The sequence below is a fragment of the Cervus canadensis genome, chromosome 3, assembly GCF_019320065.1.
Source record: "Cervus canadensis isolate Bull #8, Minnesota chromosome 3, ASM1932006v1, whole genome shotgun sequence".
Taxonomy (NCBI): domain Eukaryota; kingdom Metazoa; phylum Chordata; class Mammalia; order Artiodactyla; family Cervidae; genus Cervus; species Cervus canadensis.
In genome coordinates, this window is record NC_057388.1 from 29,414,959 (window position 1) to 29,435,422 (window position 20,464).

The window sequence follows — 20,464 nt, forward strand, 5'->3', positions numbered from 1 at the left end:
TTTTAAAGTATTTCTTAGAAATGCAAATAAAGTCTTTATTTGAATTAATGGCATTGTACCAATCTCAGCTTCCCGGTTCTATCAATTTATCAAGGTCATGTGTAACTTACTACTGGGGGAAGAAAGGTGAAGAGAGATTTCCTGGCCCGCAGAAACTCTCTGTATGATTTCGGGAACTTCTTGGACGTCTTAAAATATGTCAAAATAAAACACATTAAGAATATTTCCGGGGCTTCCCTGGTGGCTCAGTGATGAAGAATCCGCCTGCCTGTGCAGGAGACATGGGTTCCATCCCTGGTCCAGGAAGATCCCACATGCCTTGGAGCAGCAAAGCGCTTGAACTACAACTTTTGAGCCTGTGCGATGGAGCCCGGGAGCTGCAACTAGTGAAGCCTGAGTGCTCTAGTGCCCGAGCTCTACAAGAGCAGCCACTGCAGTGAAAAACCTGTGCACCGCAACTAGAGAGTAGCCCCTGTCCCCACAACTCGAGAAAAACCCACACAGCAACAAAGACCCAGCACAGCCAAAAATAAATAAAATTTTGTAAAAAACAATATTTCTTAGCAATTATTCCAGATCAGTACATAAATAGCTTCCCTTTTTACACACACATAGTTGTACTTTCCATAAATAAAAATATTTATTAATAATTTAATATTTAACTTGTCCTCTCTGAAGGCTAGTATTTCACAGATTTCCTTTAAATTCCTGAAAATGAATGTGTCCATGCCTGTGTACTCAGTCTTTGACTCCATGGTTAAGAGTGGTCCAGGTACCAAACTATGTAATCATGATAAAGATTCCAGCAGGAAGTCAGGGGCTGGAGAAGCAGGGACACCCAGTTCTCATCCTAGTCTTCTGCTCACTTAAACCCTCTGTTTTGGCTCTCATCTGCAACACTGGGATTACCTGCCTTGGTTACCTTTCAAGTGTCTGGAGGGTTAGACGGGATGACAGATAGACAGCTATTTACTTAAGTTGAATCCACTGTAAAAATAAAAGGTTTGGCAAGTGTGACTATCACCTATATCAGAATCCTCTACCTACAATCAGAAACAGGAATTGTCTTCACAGACATAAAGAACAGATTTGTAGCTGCCAAGGGTGAGCGGGGATTGGGGAGCTACGTGGTGGGAGTCTGGGGTTAGTAGATGAACTATTACATATAGAATGGATAATCAACAAAGTATAGCACAGAGAGCTATACTTGATATTTTATAATAACATATGTGGGAAAAGAAACTGAAAAAGAATAAATACATATATAAATACTATATATAAAGCTATATATAATAGTATGTGTATATATATATATAAAGCTGAATCACTTTGTTGTACACTTGAAACTAAACATTATAAATCAACTATATTTCAATAAAAATATATTCATTAATTTTCAAAAGATGAGAATATTAAAAAGAATGATATAATGGTATAACTGAATCACTTTGCTATACAGCAGAAATTAACACAACATTGTAAATCAACTACATTTCAATAAAGAAGAAGAAAAAAGGAGTTATAGCAGACACAATCTCTGAGTGTCAAAGAAAGGTGCAACTTACCCCATATTATTTTTGATTCAAAATAAAATTATTTCCTGAGCCCTCTGTTTTCTAATCCAGTCACTAGTGACTTTCGGAAAGGGTGCCACACAGCAATAACGATTTTTAAAAATTGCATTTAATAGCTATTCTGCCTCACTTCAGTGCACAGTTTAATAACCCATCTCACCTGGAGTAGGAAATGGCACCCCACTCCAGTATTCTTGCCTGGAAAATCCCATGGACAGAGGAGTCTGATGGGCTACAATCCATGGGGTCGCCAGAATCAGACACAACTGAGCCCACATGCATACATAACAGATTGACAACTTGGCATTAGTACATTTTGTAGGTAAATCATCCTGTTGGACACATCAAGAAGCAATTTTAGTTCAAACCCAGACATTCTAAAAGGGTTTCACTCAAGGGGGATATTCAAAATGTTGGCCTCCTCCATCAGAATGGCACCTAAAGGCCACATTGGTTCATCTGGGGCTGGGAAAGCAGAGTGCAGGTTTTATTTTTGTTTCTCATTTTTCCTGAGAGGGAACTTCATGTTGAATTTCTCCAAGAACAAGACAAGGTAGCCAACACCTACCTTTACATTTCTTCAAGCTAAACATTTTCCCCTCAGTATTCTATGGTGCAGAACTGGGAAAGATTCAGCACCCTTTTTTCTAATGAAATGCGTGGCTTTTTGTGCAGAGTTGCTTGCTGCACACAGCTTGCTCAAAGTAGGTGCCCATTATCCCAGCAGATTAACACCAGGTTATTCAAATCTTCATGGCCTGCTGGTCACTGGAACCACACTGATGGTATTCACCAGGTAAATGGCGATGCCCTAGGATCCAGGACTTCTACAGTGCCCTCTGCCTGGAACATTCTCCCCCTACTCAGCCCCTCATTGCCTTCAGTTCTCTTCAGAAATACAGTCTCTCAGAAGGGCATCCCCTGATCACCTAACAGAGAACTCCCCTTCCCCATTTCTCTCTAGTCTATTTCCCTCTAGTCTATTTCCCTGATTTTACTTACTTTCCTAACACACACTACAGGTCAGGGGATGCAAGGCCACCAGAGGTCCTAAGATCCTGTTTTCTAAAAAAAGGATAAGGGGAAGGAACAAAAATATAAAAGGTTCTGTGATACCACTTTAATAACTCTCTCTCTTCTAATGCATATCTGCTACAGGGTAACATTTCTACTGAGAGGTAGACAGTAGACATTCCCCTTTCAGGACCCCAAGTGAGAAACCAAATGTTGAAATCAGATGTCAACACAGTCAGCAATTTTGGTTTTATGTTTTCGTCGTTGTTGTTGTTTTGGCTTTGCCTCACAGCACGTGAGATCTTAGTTCTTTGAATAGGGATTAAACCCACTCCCCTTGCAGTGGAACTGCAGAGTCGTGACCACTGAACTGCCAGGGAAGTCCCAGCAATTTGGTTGAGTCACCGCATTCCTTAGGAGGCAGAGGCCAGGTCACATCCACAGAGCTCCGTCATGGAACACCGTCTCTTTGCTCCTCCAAAGACAGGGCTCTGATGGAGAGCAGGGAGTCTCTACCACTTCAACTTTTGAAACATAAGTGACCTCAGCAGAGAGCTAAGAAGCTGGTAAAAGTAACATCTTATTAAACAACTCTGTCCTCTAATAAACATCTCTTACAGTTGCAAGCATGAATAATCCCTCAGAAGAGAAAATGTTTTTTTAAAGGCAGAAACTTTTATGTATCTATCTCCCAGAGAGAATCTCTCTCACACTGCCTTAAAAAGAACTAATAAATAATAATATAAAACTCTGGCAAGGAGAAGAGGGGATCTCTCTTCAGCTTAGGACACAGGCTCTCCAGCAGGCCAACATCTGCAAACCAGTCTATGCCCTTTGGGATCACATGGATGGAAAAGTTGATTTAACTGTTCCTTTCTTTTTTGTGGGATGAAGGCCTCTCTCAGAGGGCGCTTGTATGATGCCTGTGGTTTTTCCAGTGAAAGAAAACCCACTCACACACCAAGCCTTTGCTGAGCCATTCCGAACTATCCTATGTGACTGATCTTTGGTGCCCCAGGACACCCCTTAACAAAACTGTGACCCTTAATGCTCCAAAAGATAGACCCCCAACAAACTACAGTGTGACCAGACAGTGGTCAGACCCTCTCTTACTTTCATGACCCGTGGGCTGATTACAAGCCCCTAGTTTAAAAATTAAGTAGTCAAGTCATCTTGAACCCAGACCTGCAAAGGGGCGTGTCTTGCCAAGGCAGAGAAAGGAAAGTCAGCCGAAAAAAGACAGAGGGATGAGAGCAGAATTCATCACAATTCAAATCCAGTTTGATCCTGAGCCTCTTATACTAACCAAAGCTCACTTCCATCAGTGGTAACTCCTATGACTAATGGGGTGAATTGGGGCTTAGCAATGCAGATCTAGGGCATCAGGAGGGCTAAGTGGTTAATGCCACAGGGTCCTGGGGAAAATTGGCTCCAATACTCTCTCAAGCCAGCCAGACAAGGTAAAGCAGAAGCTAGACAGACAGCATCGCGCTGGGAAGAAGAAAGGCATGGTGGGAAAACGGCTGCTTTTAAACTGTGAGAGCTGCTCATTATCTGCCTTCCCCCACTAACACACACACCCCCCCCCCAATATGTGATACTCTGAGTACCCCCTCTCCACTTTGAGCAGGAAAGAATAGTGTTAGTGTCAATGTGAAAAGGGAGCCAAACCTTGTGGAGAGAGGAACCTCTGAGGATGAAGAGGGGAGATCTCTCCCAGGACCAAGTTACCCAGCAAGCTTGGCGGCCCTGGGATAAGGTAGTCTGGAGATAGAAAGTGCCACTGAAGACTAAAACCCAGTTCTCAGCTTCCTAGAGGATGCATGCACGTGCATGCTAAGTCACTTCAGTCGTATTTGACTCTGCACATGACCCAGTGGACTGTAGCCTGCCACGGTCCTCTGTCCACGGAATTCTCCAGGCACGAATCTCGTTGTCATGCCCTCCTCCAGGGGATCTTCCCCACCCAGGGACTCAAACCTCAGCTCTGACGTCTTCTTCATTGACAGGCGGGTTCTTTACCACTAGCGCCACCTGGGAAGCTTCTCCTCGAGGATAGGAGAACTAACTCTAAAGAGGAGGAAATCATCTTGAGAGGGACATCAACTTTCACTAGAGGGAGTGTGAAGTCTAAGTTGCTTCCTGGTGTCCGACTCTATGATCCTATGGACTGGAGCCCACCAGGCTCCTCTGTCCATGGAATTTTCCAAACAAGAATACTTGAGTGGGTTGCATGTCCTTCTCCAGTGGATCTTCCTGACCCAGGGATTGAACCCGCATCTCTTATGTCTCCTTCATTGGCAGGCAGGTTCTTTACCACTAGTGCCACTTGGGAAGCCAGAAGGAGTGTGAAAGGGTGGTGATATGTTTTTAAATAGATTTTGTTGCTCTCTTTTTTGTTTCTCCAGACATTCATTTATTCATTCAGCCAACAAATAGTTATGAAGTGTCTACTGTGGGTCATACATTGCTGAAGGATAAGGATGCATAACAGTAAAAAAGACAGACAAAGTTTCTGCCTTCATGGACTTTATATTCTGGTAGAGAACACTGTCAATAATTTTTAAAAAGCAGCAAATACTTAGGTGATGCTTTCCACATGTCAGACCCATTTCTAAACCCTTTCCATATAGTAACTCATTTTTATCTTTATCACAACCTACACCATAGATGCTATTATTATCCCCTTTTCACAAATAAAGAAACCAAGGCATAGGCAGGCTAAGTAACTTGTCCAGGTGCCCCCAACTAGTAAATAACAGAACAAGAATCTGAACCCAATAAGTTAAATTTTAGACCCACATTTTTAATCGATACAGATTAGTATCAGTATGGGTGTGGGTTTGGGGGGGGGGTGGAGACAAGAGATGGAGATGGAAATAGAGGTAGAGAAGTGGACAGAAGACCTCTAAGTAACTCATCTTGAAAGGGATTTAAGTTTCAGTAGAGGAGGCCAGATGAAAGAGAAAGATGGATAGATACATAGATATGTCCTATAAAGAAAATAGGCTTAAAAAAAAAAAAAAAGGAATGGAGAGAGAGTGGGGGTTTGGATAGGGTAGCAAGGGCAGGTGCCCCTGGAGCTGACCAGAGCAGACTCCCAAGGCTTGACCAAGTCACGCGCAACTGTGATCATGAGTGACCAGGTCCCAGGTCTTCAGCGACAAACCCCAGAGAAGACCCAGGGCTGGAATTACAGCAGTCACTGTCCAGGGGCAGCACCTACGGTAGCAAAGGCCAGCTGAAACGCAGGAGACCCGTCCTTGTCATCTGCCTCCCTTCCCGGACCCAAAGTACCTCTCCACTTGTGAACACCAGATGCCATAGAGAGAAGGGACGGGGAGTGGAAACCAGAAAGACGAGCCCTTTCTACAAAAACAGACTCAACGTTCTCCCCGAATGCCTGTTTAAATTTTTGAATCTGAGTAAATTTACCTGACTCAACTAAAGTGTAAAGCCCCCTGGGCACCTCGAGTTCCATCTAGCAGAGCTCAAGCTCTTTAAGGGCATGCAGATCAGTAATGGAAAAAATGTAGACTAACTCTGCTCTCAACAGAGCATCTGTGATGCTGCTGCCCCTACTGGAAGGCTAACCCTTTGGGAATGAGAGGAGAGAGAGAAGGCACAGGATGAATAGCAGGAGAAGCTAAACGGGTCTGATGCTTTCCTTTAAGCTGGAACAGTCACGGTTGCACAGATGTTTAGTCACGGCAAGGGGAAGAAAAGAAACACTCCTGTTTAAGTGCATCAGTGAAGAGACCAGGATTACGCACCACTTCATCATAATCTTTCTAAAGCTTAAAGCGTAATTTAGAAGAAGCCGTTTGTGGCATTGCTGCATACAGTTCCCGGCACAGATCTGGATGGGCCTGGAAGCAATTTCCAGCCTTCTGAATGTGGGTCACAAATACGTGTTCATCCAAAAGGGCATTCCAATCAAGTGGCTTCACATATTTATCATCATTTCCATGAAAGGCATTTATTAGCAACCTTTTGCTATGAGGTTCAGGCAGCCCAGACTTATATGCAGAAATTAAGAAGTCACAATTCCTACCATCTTAAAATTTAAATTTGACAATGTTCATTTGAACAATCAAAAGTAGGAAGTCAAGAGATACCTGGAGTGACAGGAAAGTTTGGCCATGAAGTACAAAATGAACTGGAGCAAAGGCTAACAGAGTTTTGCCAAGAGAATGCACTGGTCATAGCAAACACTCTCTTCCAACAACACAAGAGACCTCTCTACACATGGACATCACCAGATGATCAATACCAAAGTCAGATTGATTATATTCTTTGCAGCTGAAGATGGAGAAGCTCTATACAGTCAGGAAAAACAAGACCAGGAGCTGACTTGGCTCAGATCATGAACTCTTTATTGCCAAATTCAGACTTCAGTTGAAGAAAGTAGAGAAAACCACTAGACCATTCAGGTATGACCTAAATCAAATCCCTTATGATTACACAGTGGAAGTGACCAATAGATTAAAGGGATTCGATCTGATAGATAGAGTGCCTGAAGAACTATCGAGAGAGGTTCATGACATTGTACAGAAGGCAGTAATCAAAACCATCCCCGAGAAAAAGAAATGAAAAAAGGCAAAATGGCTGTCTGAGGAGGCCTTAGAAGCAGCTGAGAAAAGAAGAGAAGTGAAAGGAAAAGGAGAAAAGGAAAGATAATCCATCTGAATGTTGAGATCCAAAGAATACCAAGGAGAGATAAGAAAGCCTTCCTAAGTGATCAATGCAAGGAAATAGAGGAAAACAATAGAATGGGAAAGATGAGATCTCTTCCAGAAAATTGGAGACATCAAGGGAATATTTCATGCAAAGATGGGCACAATAAAGGACAGAAATGATATGGACCTAACAGGAGCAGAAGATACTAAGAAGAGGTGGCAGGAATACACAGAAGAACGATACAAAAAACCGTCTTAATGACCTGGATAATCACGATGGTGTGATCACTCAACTAGAGCCAGACATCCTGGAGTGTGAAGCCAAGTGGGCCTTAGGAAGCATTACTACAAACAAAGCTAGTGGAGTGCTCGCTTCGGCAGCACATATACTAAAATTGGAACGATACAGAGATTAGCATGGCCCCTGCGCAAGGATGACACGCAAATTTGTGAAGCATTCCGTATTTAAAAAAAAAGAAAGAAAGCTAGTGGAGGTGATGGAATTCTAGCTGAGCTATTTCAAATCCTAAAAGATGATGTAGTTGAAGTGCTGCACTCAATATGCCAGCAAATTTGGAAAACTCAGCAGTGGCCACAGGACTGGAAAAGGTCAGTTTTCATCCTAATCCCAAAGAAGAGCAATGCCAAAGAATGTTCAAACTAATTGTACTCATTTCACATGCTAGCAAGGTCATGCTCAAAATCCTTGAAGCTAGGTTTCAATAGTACATGAGCCAAGAACTTCCAGATGTACAAGCTGGATTTAGAAAAGGCAGCAGAACCAGAGAGCAAATTGCCAACATCCAGATGGCAACATTCTGGATCACAGAAAAAGCAAGGGGATTCCAGAAAAACATCTACTTCATTGACTACGCTAAAGCCTTTGTATGGATCTCAACAAACTGTGGAAAATTCTTAAAGAGATAGGAATACCAGACCACCTTACCTGCCTTCTGAGAAACCTGTATGCAGGTCAAGAAGCAATAGTTAGAACTGGACTTGGAAAATGGACTGGTTCCAAATTGGGAAAGGAGTACGTCATGGCTGCATATTGTCACTCTGCTTATTTAGCTTACATGCAGAGGACATCATGCGAAATGCCAGGCTGGATGAAGCTCAAGCTGGAATCAAGATTGCCAGGAGAAATATCAATAACTTCAGACATTCAGATGACACCACCCTTATGGCAGAAAGCAAAGAGAAACTAAAGAGACTCTTAATGAAGGTGAAAGAGGAGAGAGAAAAAGCCAGCTTAAAACTCAACATTAAAAAGATGAAGATCATGGCATCTGGTACCATCACTTCCTGGCTGATAGATGGGAAAAAATGGAAACAGTGACAGATTTTATTTTATTGGGCTCCAAAATCACTGCAGACGGTGACTGCAGTTATGAAATTAAGACGCTTGCTCCTTGGAAGAAAAGCTATGACCAACCTAGACAATATATTAAAAAGCAGAGACATTGCTTTGCCGACAAAGGTCTGCACAGTCAAAGTTATGGTTTTTCCAGTAGTCATGTATGGATGTGAGAGTTGGACCATAAAAAAGACTGAGCATGGAAGAATTGATGCTTTTGAACTGTGGTGCTGGAGTAGACTCTTGAGAGTCTGTTGGACAGCAAGGAGATCAAACCAGGCAATCCTAAAGGATATCAATCCTGACTATTCATTGGAAGGACTGATGCTAAAGTTGAAGCTCTAATACTTTGCCCACCTGATGTGAAGAGCTGACTCATTAGAAAAGACCCTAATGCTGGGAAAGATAGAAGGCAGGAGGAGAAGGGGACGACAGAGGAGGAGATGGTTGGATGGCATCACAGATTCACTGGACATGAGTTTGAGCAAACTCCAGAAGATGGTAAAGGACAGGGAAGCCTGGCATGCTGCAGTCCATGGGGTTGCAAAAAGTCAAACATGACTTAGCGACTGAACCACAAAATTTGAACAATCATATAAATGTACAACTGAACAAAGCTCATCTTCAGTTATTCTCTATCCCACATGCCTCCACTAAGATGGAGCCATGGAGGAGCTCTTTCTTATGTCCATCTAGCAATTCTGTACAAGATATTCTCACTACTACTGACTTAAAAAATCCCCTGTGTGCCACCTATTCATCCTTCTTCTCCCCAAACCTCTGGCAACCATTGATCTTTTTTTTGTTCCCATAGTTTTACCTTTTCCAAAATGCCATATAGTTGGAATCAAACAGTAGGTAAACTTTTCAGGTTGGCTTCTTTCACTTAGTAATATGTGATTATGCAATTGCATAAAGAATCTGCCTGCCAGTGCAGGAGACATAAGAAATACTAGTTTGCTCCAGGGAAAATCCCCTGGAGCATGGCAACCCACTCCAGCATTCTTGCCTTGGTAATCCCATGGACAGAGGAGACTGGCAGGCTATGGTCCACGGGACTGCAAAGAGTCAGACACAACTAAAGCGACTTAGCATGAGGCACGCAAAGAGAAAAAGAAACAAGCAGCTAGTTGCAGAAGGATGTGGAGTTAAAGGATGTTTTTATTTGTTTTACAACTAGAGCATGCTTATCAATAAAGGTGATATATTTGATATACTGAATAAAAAACATGAAATAGAAATCTATTTTATACCTTTATTCCTAAATTTTCCAGAGGTCTTGTGAACAACTATGTTTGAGCAACAAATCTGAGAGGGCATTTTTTAAATAGTCTGTTTCATATCCATCCTGGAGGTCAGAAACAAGTACAGTTGTATCCCAGTGCTTCCAGCAGGCTCACCTGCACAACCTCTAACCGCTGAAATCAGCCACATTTCAGCCATCATTTGCTTCTACTGAGGCAAATGAAACCAATAGGCCTCCATGAGAACAAACATTCTCTCCTGGCTTGAAAACAAGCCTACAGCTGCTTGGAAGAGGCAGGCTGCTGGGCAGAGAATAGCAAGTGGCAAACGGCCCACTGACGCCAATTAAAATGTTACCCAACTGCTGTGATCATTTAAATCATGAATAATATCTTCAGTTGCTTTATCTCCTGACTCTACAGCAACACAACAAAATATGCACTAAACAGAGACAACAGGAAATGAATGCGCCAATTAATTGGCAAAAGCAAATGTCCCAGATCTGTATCTGATATTAGTCCACTGAAGGACTAATAAGGATCAGACAACTGCAGGGTTGGGGGAGGACGATAAATAATGTTTTTTCTTGCCCTTCCACCTTCAGAACCAATGCAAAACAAGACACAGAAGGGAAATGAAAGTGTTAGCTTTACTGGTAATAATAAGATTGTGATCTTAGAGCTGAGTCTGTCCTGCTCCCTATCCTAACTTGGGTCACTGTTATCTTATATTGATGCTGGGCAATGAGAGAAGAAAAAGAACATGAACCTTCACAGCTTACAGCCTCCTAATGGATTTGCTCTTCTTTGAGAAAGATGAGCCGTTGGACATCACCTGCCATAACATATACGGGGGCCAAAAATTTAAAGTGAGTAAAATGCAAGATCTTGTTTTTGCAGGATTAGTAAGAAATACTATCTTTTATTCAGTTTGGACTACTGAAAATCACAAAGCTTAAGGAAGTGACACTTTTACCCAGATGACTGTACACTGAACCAAAAAAACCCTCAATGGCTTCCAAATGGTCATGTCTCAACCCTTGTCTAGGGGGAGACATCAGAGAAGATTACAATCAGAGAAGATTACAATCAGAGAGGATTACAATCTTGAAAACAGGGCGCAGGTAGAGGACGGACGCCAACAAGCTTACCCCAGCTTGTGTGCTCTCCAAGTTCATGTTAGAACAGGGTTCTATTGAAATTCCTTCTTTTCTGGAAGGGAATGAGGAAAGGGTGGACAGAAGCTCAGGGCATTTGCCTGCAGAAGTTCCTTCACAAAGAGACATGGCATGGTGAGTGGGGGTGAGGATGGGGGGTTCCTCTCTAGCAGCAGAGCAAATATACACCAAGAAAGTTAATCCAGCAGGTTTTTATCAAGCATTCACAGTGCACCAAGCTCTAGGCCATGTCCTGGGAATGCGGGAATAAACTCACATTCATGGAGACCCAAAAGGCTACATTCTGGGATAAGACGACCACCATGATCATCACTATGAGCCTTGAAGAGTTTCATAGCATGAATACTTAACTACTGTGGGGGTTCAGTGGCGAATCCCTTTCCCTGGAGTCATTTCCCACTTACTCAAATATGTTCCAGGCACTATGCTGAATTCAGAGGATCCAGCAGAGCGAGCAGCTGAGTCCCCACTAGGCTACATTCCATTGTGGCAACAAGGCTCCTTTTGGAGAACAGCCTATGTGCTCTATTCCACCAGAAATTCTGTATGATCTAAAAGTCCCTTTACTCTATGACTCTTGTTTAACTCTCTTGGTTTCGCCTATATCATGAAGCAAGCTTCCTGCTAGTAATGCTAGATTCAGCCTAGACACCCCCTCCTCCAGGAAGCTTTCCCTGATGTCCTTAGCAGACTGGGCTTGGTGGTTTGATCCTATGGCACACTGCATTGGCTTCTATCGTTTTATGTTCCTTTAAAGCAGGGGCAGTTTCTCATTCAACTTCGTTCCCCCTCCTGCCCCCTAGCTTGATTGCAAGCTGGAATCAAGATTCCTGGGAGAAATATCAACAACCTCAGATATGCAGATGATACCACTCTAAGAGTAGAAAGTGAAGACGGACTAAAGAGCCTCTTGATGAAGGTGAAAGAGGAAAGTGAAAAAGCCGACTTAAAACTCAACATTCAAAACACTAAGATCATGGCATCCGGTACATCACAGCATGTCGACCTTTGCCGACAAAGGTCCCTATAGTCAAAGCTATGGTTTTTCCAGTAGTCATGTATGGATGTGAGTTGGACCATAAAGAAGGCTGAGCATGGAAGAATTGATGCTTTCTAACTGTGGTGCTGGAGAAGACTCTTGGACTGCAAGGAGATCAAACCAGTCAATCCTCAAGGAAAGCAATCCTGAATATTCACTGGAAGGACTGATGCTGAAGCTGAAGCTCCAATACTTTTGCCACCTGATGGGAAGAGCCAGTCAACTCATTGGAAAAGACCTTGATACGGGGAAAGATTGAGGGCAGGAGGAGAAGGGGACCACAAAGGATGAGATGGTTGGATGGCATCACCGGCTTAATGAACATGAGTTTGAGCAAACTCTGGGAGATGGCGAAGGACAGGGAAGGCTGCCATGTTGCAGTCCATGGGGTCCCAAAGTGTTCAACTGGACTTAGAGACTCACAACAACTCACCCCCCAGCATAGATCAGGGTGCCAACTGCCGAGTGTATACTTGTTGATCTATTCTTGTTGCCCTAAACAGTCTCTCCAACCAAAATGATCTAAAGTGCTCCAGTACCTAGGAAGTCTCACTTCTCAAAATTCCAGGGACAGATTAAGGATAGAACCAAGTATAAAAGCAAAGCTGGGGACTTCTGGTGGCTTGCAGACTATCCTGGGGAAAGGCATGGGATACTTGAGGTTGGGAGAGGGGAAACAGGAGGAAATACCTAAAATTATTCGAGTGCCAGAAGCTCCCTTGAATCTGCCTCAAGATAAATGGACACCACTCTTAGGGAGAGGTTTGGAGCAGATGGCCAGTGGGTCAGTTTCGAGGCCCTAGCTGCGGGAGGCCGGGGCAGCCGCCCGCCCCGCTCGCCCCAGGCCGCCGGCAGGAGGCGCGCGAGGGCCTCAGGGTGCCGCGGGCTGGGAGGAGCGCGTGCTGGGCTGGGTCCCGGGCCGGGCGGGGCTCTAGGGCAACTTTTTGGTTGGTTGCAGCCGGGCGCTGATCGCCCAGGCCCCTTTTAAGCTGGGTGTCTCCGGCTGTCTCTCCCCTTTCTGCCTCCGCGCGCGACTCGGTAAGTGGCTTTCGACCAGCTCGACGCTAGGGCCCTCCGCGTGGCCCGGGGGTCTCTCCGGGGGCACTAACCAGGAGCGCCCCCCCGTCCGCGCGTCCGCCCCATGCGGGCAGCTAGGGCTAGTGTTCGACCTCAGCTCGGCTCCCCCTCAGAGAGGCCTCCCAGGCCCCAGGGGAGCCTCTGTGAGAGCTCTTCTGCGGCGAGGACATCCTCAGGGTACCGGGGACCCTTCCTCCCCAGAAATAACGCTCTTGGCGCCTAAAGTCCCTCTTTCCCCCAGGGGCCGAGGCGCGCGTCACTTGTGCCTGGGACCCCGATGCTCAAGGGATCCGGGCCACATGGAGCTTCAAGCTCCTTTTGCAATGAAAAGAGAAAAACAAGACTCTTGGAGAATGGAACCGACCCGGGGCGGAGGCGCAGAGCCCTGGACGGTGTCCCGAGTTGGGGCGCACGCGGGGCCCCCGCCTGCCCGTGGGCTTTGAGGACCCTGATACGGTCTATTTAGGAAGCGGATGAGATCACGGGCCTGAAACACTTTAGGCTTCGGGGCAGAGCAGTGTTAATTCCGGTGTTAGCAAGAAACGGAGGTAATTTCGCCCACACTGACATTCCCCCTCCGCAGATGCCTCAGTTGCCACTTCGCTCTGTGGTTGGGCTCCTTAAAAGGCCTGCGTGACTCTCGTGGGAGCGGTTAGCTGCTGTGAGCCTTGATGAGGGAGCAATTTTCTCCCCCCCAGTCACCTTTTCAGCATTGACAGTGCGTTATGCAGCAGGGGACCCTCTTCCATAACGTGTGTGGGGTCTCATGAGTGTGAGGCCCGTCATCGTTTTCTGGCCTGAAAAAAAGTCGGAACCTTTGGGGTTCTGACTTGTGTTCGCCAAGATAAACAGGAAAAATGGCCCTAGAGAAAGTTTGTCTCGAGGAAGCGTTTGTAATTTTCACTCTGGTCCTCAGCATTAGAGGGCTTACTTTTTTTTTTTTAAATAGAGGGCATTTTAAGTGTTATACCGGTATACATTCCTATCGAAAGCGTTACTCTCCGGATTTAATAAAATTTGTCAAGATTTCAATTTATAGCTGAGTGAATGAAGGAATCGTTATCGTTGGTTACCGCTTAGTAACCTCTTGAAATGGGAGACTTGTGGGATGTTTACATGTTTGCCTCAGTGGTGAGAGACCCTTTTACTGATCAGAAAGGATCTGATTTTCCTGTTGCGAGCTGTGACCTAAGCACGCCCCGCCCCCAACGCCCTTTTTTTAAAAAACGGTTCCCTCTGGGAGAGGGACATGGCTGAAAGCCAGTGTCTATTTAAGGACTGTGGGAACTGAGCAAGTGTTGACAGGGCTGTTCTCATTTCAGTGGCCTCTGCCTCTGTACACTAGTTTCAGGATTCCTTTTTTTTTTTTAAATGTGAAGAGTTTGTTTCCATCTTTCATAGGTAAATACTGTTACCAGTAATGTTTATATTTTTTCCCCAAGTTAATTGTTCCATGCTAGTGTAACAAGGAGGTAAAGTTAGAAAGATGGTGACTGCTGACGCCCAGGGTGTCTCCTGGCTGGGAATTTCAGGACATTCCCAGTGTCAGGAAGTTGGGAAAATATTGCTGTTTTACAGGAATTCTACTCAAAGTTAGCTCTTTAGTCACCAAAGGTAAATAGCCCAATAAGATACTCTTTACCAAAAAAAAGACAAAATGCCCAAAACAATATTGTAATTATCCTCCAATTAAAATAAGTAAAATTTTTTTAAAATTAGTGATATTCTTAACATTGTTTTTCTCTTTCCTACCAGGCTGACAAGATGTTGACAAGCTTAAGGTATGAACCAGGTAGAAAACCTGGCTTGAGTTATTAAATAGTTGGATAGAATTCTTGGCCAAGGATGAGAACTCTAATCTGATTGGATATCCTTCTGCTCTGATGGGTTAAAGGATTTACCTGAGGCCAATTTGATGGGCAGGAATTTATTAAGTGCAATTATATCCTCCCCCTTTAAAACAGTATGTTTTAAATAAAATGGGGGGGCTCTAGTAAATAGATAATACTTTATTATGCCAAAAGTTATTTTAGGAAAAAGTATTTTTATGTGATTGGCATCTAATCTTTAAAGATGTTTATCTTTGGCAATGGTGGCCATTTTGAGTTAATTTTTTTTTAATGTCAGAATATTGCTATGCCTGTTTTGACAATATGTAGTTCATTGGGGAATTCATTTTCTGTACCTGCACTGCTTTTATAAACATGGTTTAGTCACTATATTTTCTTAATATCTTATTTAGTCATTGCTGCTCTAATTACCTACTGTGATACTTCTCTTACAGGGCTGGTGCTTGAAAGAAGCTCTTCGAGGAGATAAGGTGTATTTGAACATGTGATGATTGATATATACAGAATAGAGCTTTTTGCTAATTGTCCTTTTCATGGTGGTAGCAAGGGTGAATTTTAGGGAAAAAAACTGCCAAGTATCTGTAAGAATATATATCTATCTGCCCTGTAGAGAATTTTTGGCAGAATTCAATTCCATTATATTTTTCTGCCATCCAGCCTGAATCTTGACACAGTAGCTAGACTAACTATTCTACAACTATCTTAAGAGAACTTGGCTAGCTGCTTTAATTTACAAAGGTTATTTTTAAATCCCATTCTTTTGCCTATGCTTTTGTGCTTGCAGTTTTGTCTAATCATTTTGATGATTAAATTTGACCCCTTGAATAGAGGACAGATCAGTTGAGGAGTTTGTTGCATAGCATTTTGAGGGTAGGGGCTGAGGAACTGTTCTACACTTTGATTATAGTGGTAATTACATCTGTCAGAAATTTTGAGTGAGTTTTACTGAATGTAAATTCAATTTCAATAAATATGACTTAAAAACTTTCCCTTTCTGGCATCTTAAATAACATTTCCAATGAAATCTGTGGGAAGACAGTCTTGGGTCAGTGATTAAGCTGCTGAGAATAAAGTGGGCAAACACATCAAAATCACCTTGGGGTCATGTAAGTGTAAATGCTTGAGAAACAGTCAAGGGATATGTTACCTCACCCATCAAGGGTATACAAGTTTTCTTTATAGATGTTTCAGACAATAGCTTTTGGCAGGGTATGAGTGGTATGTCACTTCCCTTTGTCCCTTGACAATGTATACTAGTAGCCACATTGTAGCAGAAAATGAAGTGTGAAAATTACGCAACAAAATTTAGACTGGCTTTGGCAGATACTGGCTAAACTAGGGAATTAAGTGAGGTGTGAGGTTCTAGTGTAGTTGCTCAGTCTGACTCTGCGACCCTGTGGACTGTAGCCTGCCAGGCTCCTCTGTCCAGAAATGTTTTCAGAGGACTTGTTATTCCAAGGGAGGAGCTTTGGGCATTAAGAGAATCTTTATATCTTTTATACCCCAACCATGTTCCCTGAATGATCTGGGGGTGGCTTATAAACAAATAGAGGGCCTTCCTGGTGGCTCAGACAGTAAGAATCCCCCTGCAAAGTGGGAGACATGGGTTCAATCCCTGGGTTGGGAAGATCTGGAGAAGGAAATGGCTACCCACTCCATATTCTTGCCTAAAGAATCCATGGACAGAGGAGCCTGGCGGGCTACAGTCCATGAGGTCGCAAAGAGTTGGACCAACAGCAAACAACAGCAAAAACAGCAAACAATAAGGGGAGAACTGGTGCTGAGTTTCCAATACTTGGGCCATCTTTGGCGAGGAGCCAACTCATTGGAAAAGATCCTGATGCTGGGAAAGACAGGGTAAAAGAAGGGATGAGGATGAGATGGTTGGATGGCGTCATCAACTCAATGGACATGAGCTTGGGAGATGGTGAAGGACAGGGAAGCCTGGAGTGCTGCAGTTCACGGGGTCTCAGTCAGATGAGACAGCAACAAAAGCTCAGGATACCTGATGCTTTAAGGCTCCCACCAGTATGAATGAGCTTCCTAGGAGTCGGAGGAAATCCAGTTGGAAAATTGGTCATTTGGCACTTGAATGTAAATTTTAAATGGGCAAGGTGGAGGAGGGAGGGTCATTTGTATTCTAGGCTCCCTGGAACCCAAGTAAGATTCTCATTTCTCCCTCATGATCTGAAATAGAATAAAGCAAGTAACTAAATGGGATCTAGAGATAGTAAAGAATGATGCATTTGACCAGGGTACTAAGGTCAGTCAGCCAGTGACTCCTGTGAGCCAAAGTTGGGGATAAAACCTCAAGAGGAAAGCCATGTTGAGACTGAATAAGTAAACAGATGTGTATGGAAGACTTATTTTAATTTTGTACTCATAAAAATTGCCTTTCCAAAGTTTGCCCTGTGTTTATAAACTGGAAAGTTCTGATTCTGGTTTTTTATAAAATTGTCTTACCTGGGACGATGCAACCATAGCTAGCAAGCCCCCTGGTGGAGTTTATCTGTACTGCAAAGGCCAAGTATCTTAAGGTACCCTCCGCGGTTGCCATCTGCATTTCCGGAATAGTTCCACATCTGGTTCAGTTCAGTCGCGAGATAAAACCCAGTCAATTCAGGATGAATGGTAGGTCACCATGATTTGTTTCTGGGAATGCTGTAGTTGATGGAATGATTTTCCAGTTGGGCAAATGCTCTGACGTGTTACTCCCACTATGGCAGAACAGAGCCCATTGTATTATTTACAGGCCTTCTGTAGTGGAGACAAATGTGGAACTTTGAGAATTATGATAGAGTTCAAACTGTACTCCAGTACAGCAGCCACTGGCTATATGTGGCTATTGAGCACTTGACATGTGGCTAGTGCAAATAGGTAATAAGCTGAGGTGTAAGAAACATAAGCTTTGAAAGAATTATTTTTAAAAGTGCATTTACAACCTTTTGTCTTATTTTTTAGATTCCACTGATACAGAAAACAAATTTGTGGTTACCAAAGGGGAGAAGAAAGTGGGGAGGGACAAACTAGGGGTATGGGATTAACTAACTTGCTGTAGTACATAAAATAGATAAGCAATAAGGATATACCATATATCACAGGGGATTATACCCACTATCTTGTAATCTGCAAAAATACTGAATCACTATGTTGTACACCTGGAACTAACACAATACTATAAATCAACTATGCATCAATAAAAAATAATATAAAATCTTAGTTTTATATTGATTACAAGTTAAATGATAGTATTTTGGAAATGTTAAAATTATATAAATGTGACTTGCATTATATTTCTGTTAGGCAGTACTGATCTAAAACATGAAATAGTCATGGAAACATGAAGATAGTGGCTCCATAAGCCAAGAGAGGAAGATGTTGGTGTCCTACACAGGGCCTGGATGATAAGCAAAAGTAAAATTAAGTAATTCTGCACTTAAAATGCAGAATGCACAGCTAAGAAGACAATTGTCCAGGACAGGAGGTGCAGGTGTGGGGAGCCAGTGGTACAGACTTGACATAAATTATACACTCAAGCTGCTTGCAATTCTGGAGCTTTTAAAAAAAACCAGAATGGATTTATTAAACACATGTTCCGAGACGCCCCTGTGCAAGTACTTGTGTTCATTAGGATAATCAAGGGTCGGGACAGGATGTACTATATCCCCTCAAAATGCAGCCTCCTTAGTGAAGAATCCATGTGAAGAACAGTTCTGGTTTCCTGACCCAGTTGGTTGTGTCTGTGTGTATGGTAACATGGTCTTTCAGGTTTTTTCATGGAAGGATAAAGATTAGGGGAGGTGGCACCTTAAATAGTACCAGAACTTATATACAGTATAATGTTTTCAAAATACCTTATGTTAAGCAAAATGTTCACAAAATTTTCTCTTTCCCATGTTTTCACTCAACTCAGCTCTAAGAAGCAGGTCTGTGTAAAACCCCTTTTTGTAAATTTTCTTACTAATGGATGAATTTTGGCCATTTTATCTTTTAATAGGTGGACTCTTTTCCTTTAGTTTTCGTGCTTCCCTTAAGCAGTGATTCTTAAGAGGGACTTGGGGCGGGGGGGGGGGGGCTCTTTGACTCTCCTTGGGGACATTTGGTCATGTCTGAAGACATCTGTGATTCTCACAAGTGGGTAGGCAGGGGCTGCTCCCTGCATCTAGCATGTGGAGGCTGCACAATGTGCTACAGTCACAGGACAGCCTCCATACCAGAGAGTTATCTGATCCAACATCTCTACCAGGCAGAGGTTGAAAAATCCTGTCTTAGAAAATCATTCCTAATAGCACGAGCCTCTAAGGTGGTATTGAGTGTGCTGCACACTACTCCCCAAATGTCACCTTCTCCCTCCAAAGGTTCTCTGTACTTTGAGGCCCGAGGGGCCTGCATTGCCAGCCTCATTGTCACTTCTAAGTGAATTTACATTCCATAGAAAGAAAAAGTGAAAGAAAGTGAAGTCGCTCAGTAGTGTCCAACTCTCTGTGAGCCTGTGGACTGTAGCCCACCAGGCTTCTCCATCCATGGAATTTTCTAGGCATGAGTACTGGAGTGGGTTGCCATTTCCTTCTCCAGGGGATCTTCCCGACCCAGGGATTGAACCCCGGTCTCCCACATTGCAGGCAGATGCTTTACCATCTGAGCCACCAGGGAATCTGCTGCTCAAAATTCCATAGTATTTACAAAATAGCAATTTGTTATTTTAAGCAGAGAACTATTGGGATTTTCTTCTAGGTTCCCCAAAGTTAGTTTGAGTGTTGACTGTTTAAGCAGCCAGAAACTAGACATTTGCTCATCACAAACTAGTGGTTTTCTTAATCAGAGTTAACTGGTCAAACTGGATGTTTCAGCTTGATCACTGAGACAAAGCTTACCCAAGTCAGCTGAGGGACCATCAGATTCCTGGCCTGGACCTAGACTCCAGAAACCACCCAAGGGTTGTTACCATGATCTACTTCAACAAATAGCTTCAGTCCTTAGAAAAGAACATTCACAAACCAGCTGTGGAACAAAAACCAAGAAACTGAGACCAAACATCATTGATCATGATCCAGCTGCAATTTTAACCGAAGATCCTGCCTAATTTTAGAACCAAAGGACAACAAAAACCTGGAAAGACTGAGTTATGCTGGGAAAATTAAAACAAGCCCCTTTGAGTTGGCTGGAGTGGAATCTGAGTTGTTAATGCCTGTGCCACCAGTCAGACCCCTTTCAAACTCTGGCAAGTCACTGTCACCCCAAAGATGCATTTAAAGCAGTTAATGCTGTTGGCAGAGGTGATGGATGACATAATTGCTCTCAAATGTAGCAGTGGAACAAGATATGCACCCATAGCAACTAGGGGAAATCACTGGAAACAGTGGGATTTGGGGCCAGTATTAATGGGGCTCTGCTTACCTCTCAGGTTGAAGTGCCCTTCTTTGCTCTCTTCTGAGAACGGGCATTTGTCATC

At 43.4% G+C, this 20,464-nt stretch overlaps 1 protein-coding gene and 2 non-coding genes across 3 annotated transcripts; all 3 read left to right on the forward strand.

The window, feature by feature from the left end:
- The first annotated feature begins 7,632 nt into the window (after nt 1–7,632).
- On the forward strand, nt 7,633–7,736 carry LOC122438980. Its single transcript, XR_006268724.1, has one exon. It is a non-coding gene; the product is annotated as a U6 spliceosomal RNA (small nuclear RNA).
- A 5,088-nt stretch (nt 7,737–12,824) lies between these two features.
- LOC122437793 lies at nt 12,825–15,572 on the forward strand. Its single transcript, XM_043462326.1, has 3 exons — nt 12,825–12,961; nt 13,044–14,943; nt 15,447–15,572. Exons 1-2 carry the CDS (start codon nt 12,825–12,827, stop codon nt 13,603–13,605), a joined length of 699 nt encoding a protein of 232 aa, XP_043318261.1. The 3' UTR covers nt 13,606–14,943; nt 15,447–15,572.
- LOC122439017 lies at nt 14,999–15,072 on the forward strand. Its single transcript, XR_006268758.1, has one exon. It is a non-coding gene; the product is annotated as a small nucleolar RNA SNORD93 (small nucleolar RNA).
- Nucleotides 15,573–20,464: the final 4,892 nt, after the last annotated feature.

Excerpts from the sequence above, each read along its gene's own strand:
- LOC122437793 (XM_043462326.1), top strand. The coding sequence starts at position 12,825 with ATGGACACCACTCTTAGGGAGAGGTTTGGAGCAGATGGCCAGTGGGTC. Across the intron at positions 12,962-13,043 it reads AGGCGCGCGAGGGCCTCAGG|CCGGGCGCTGATCGCCCAGG; the intron begins GTGCCGCGGGCT and ends GGTTGGTTGCAG.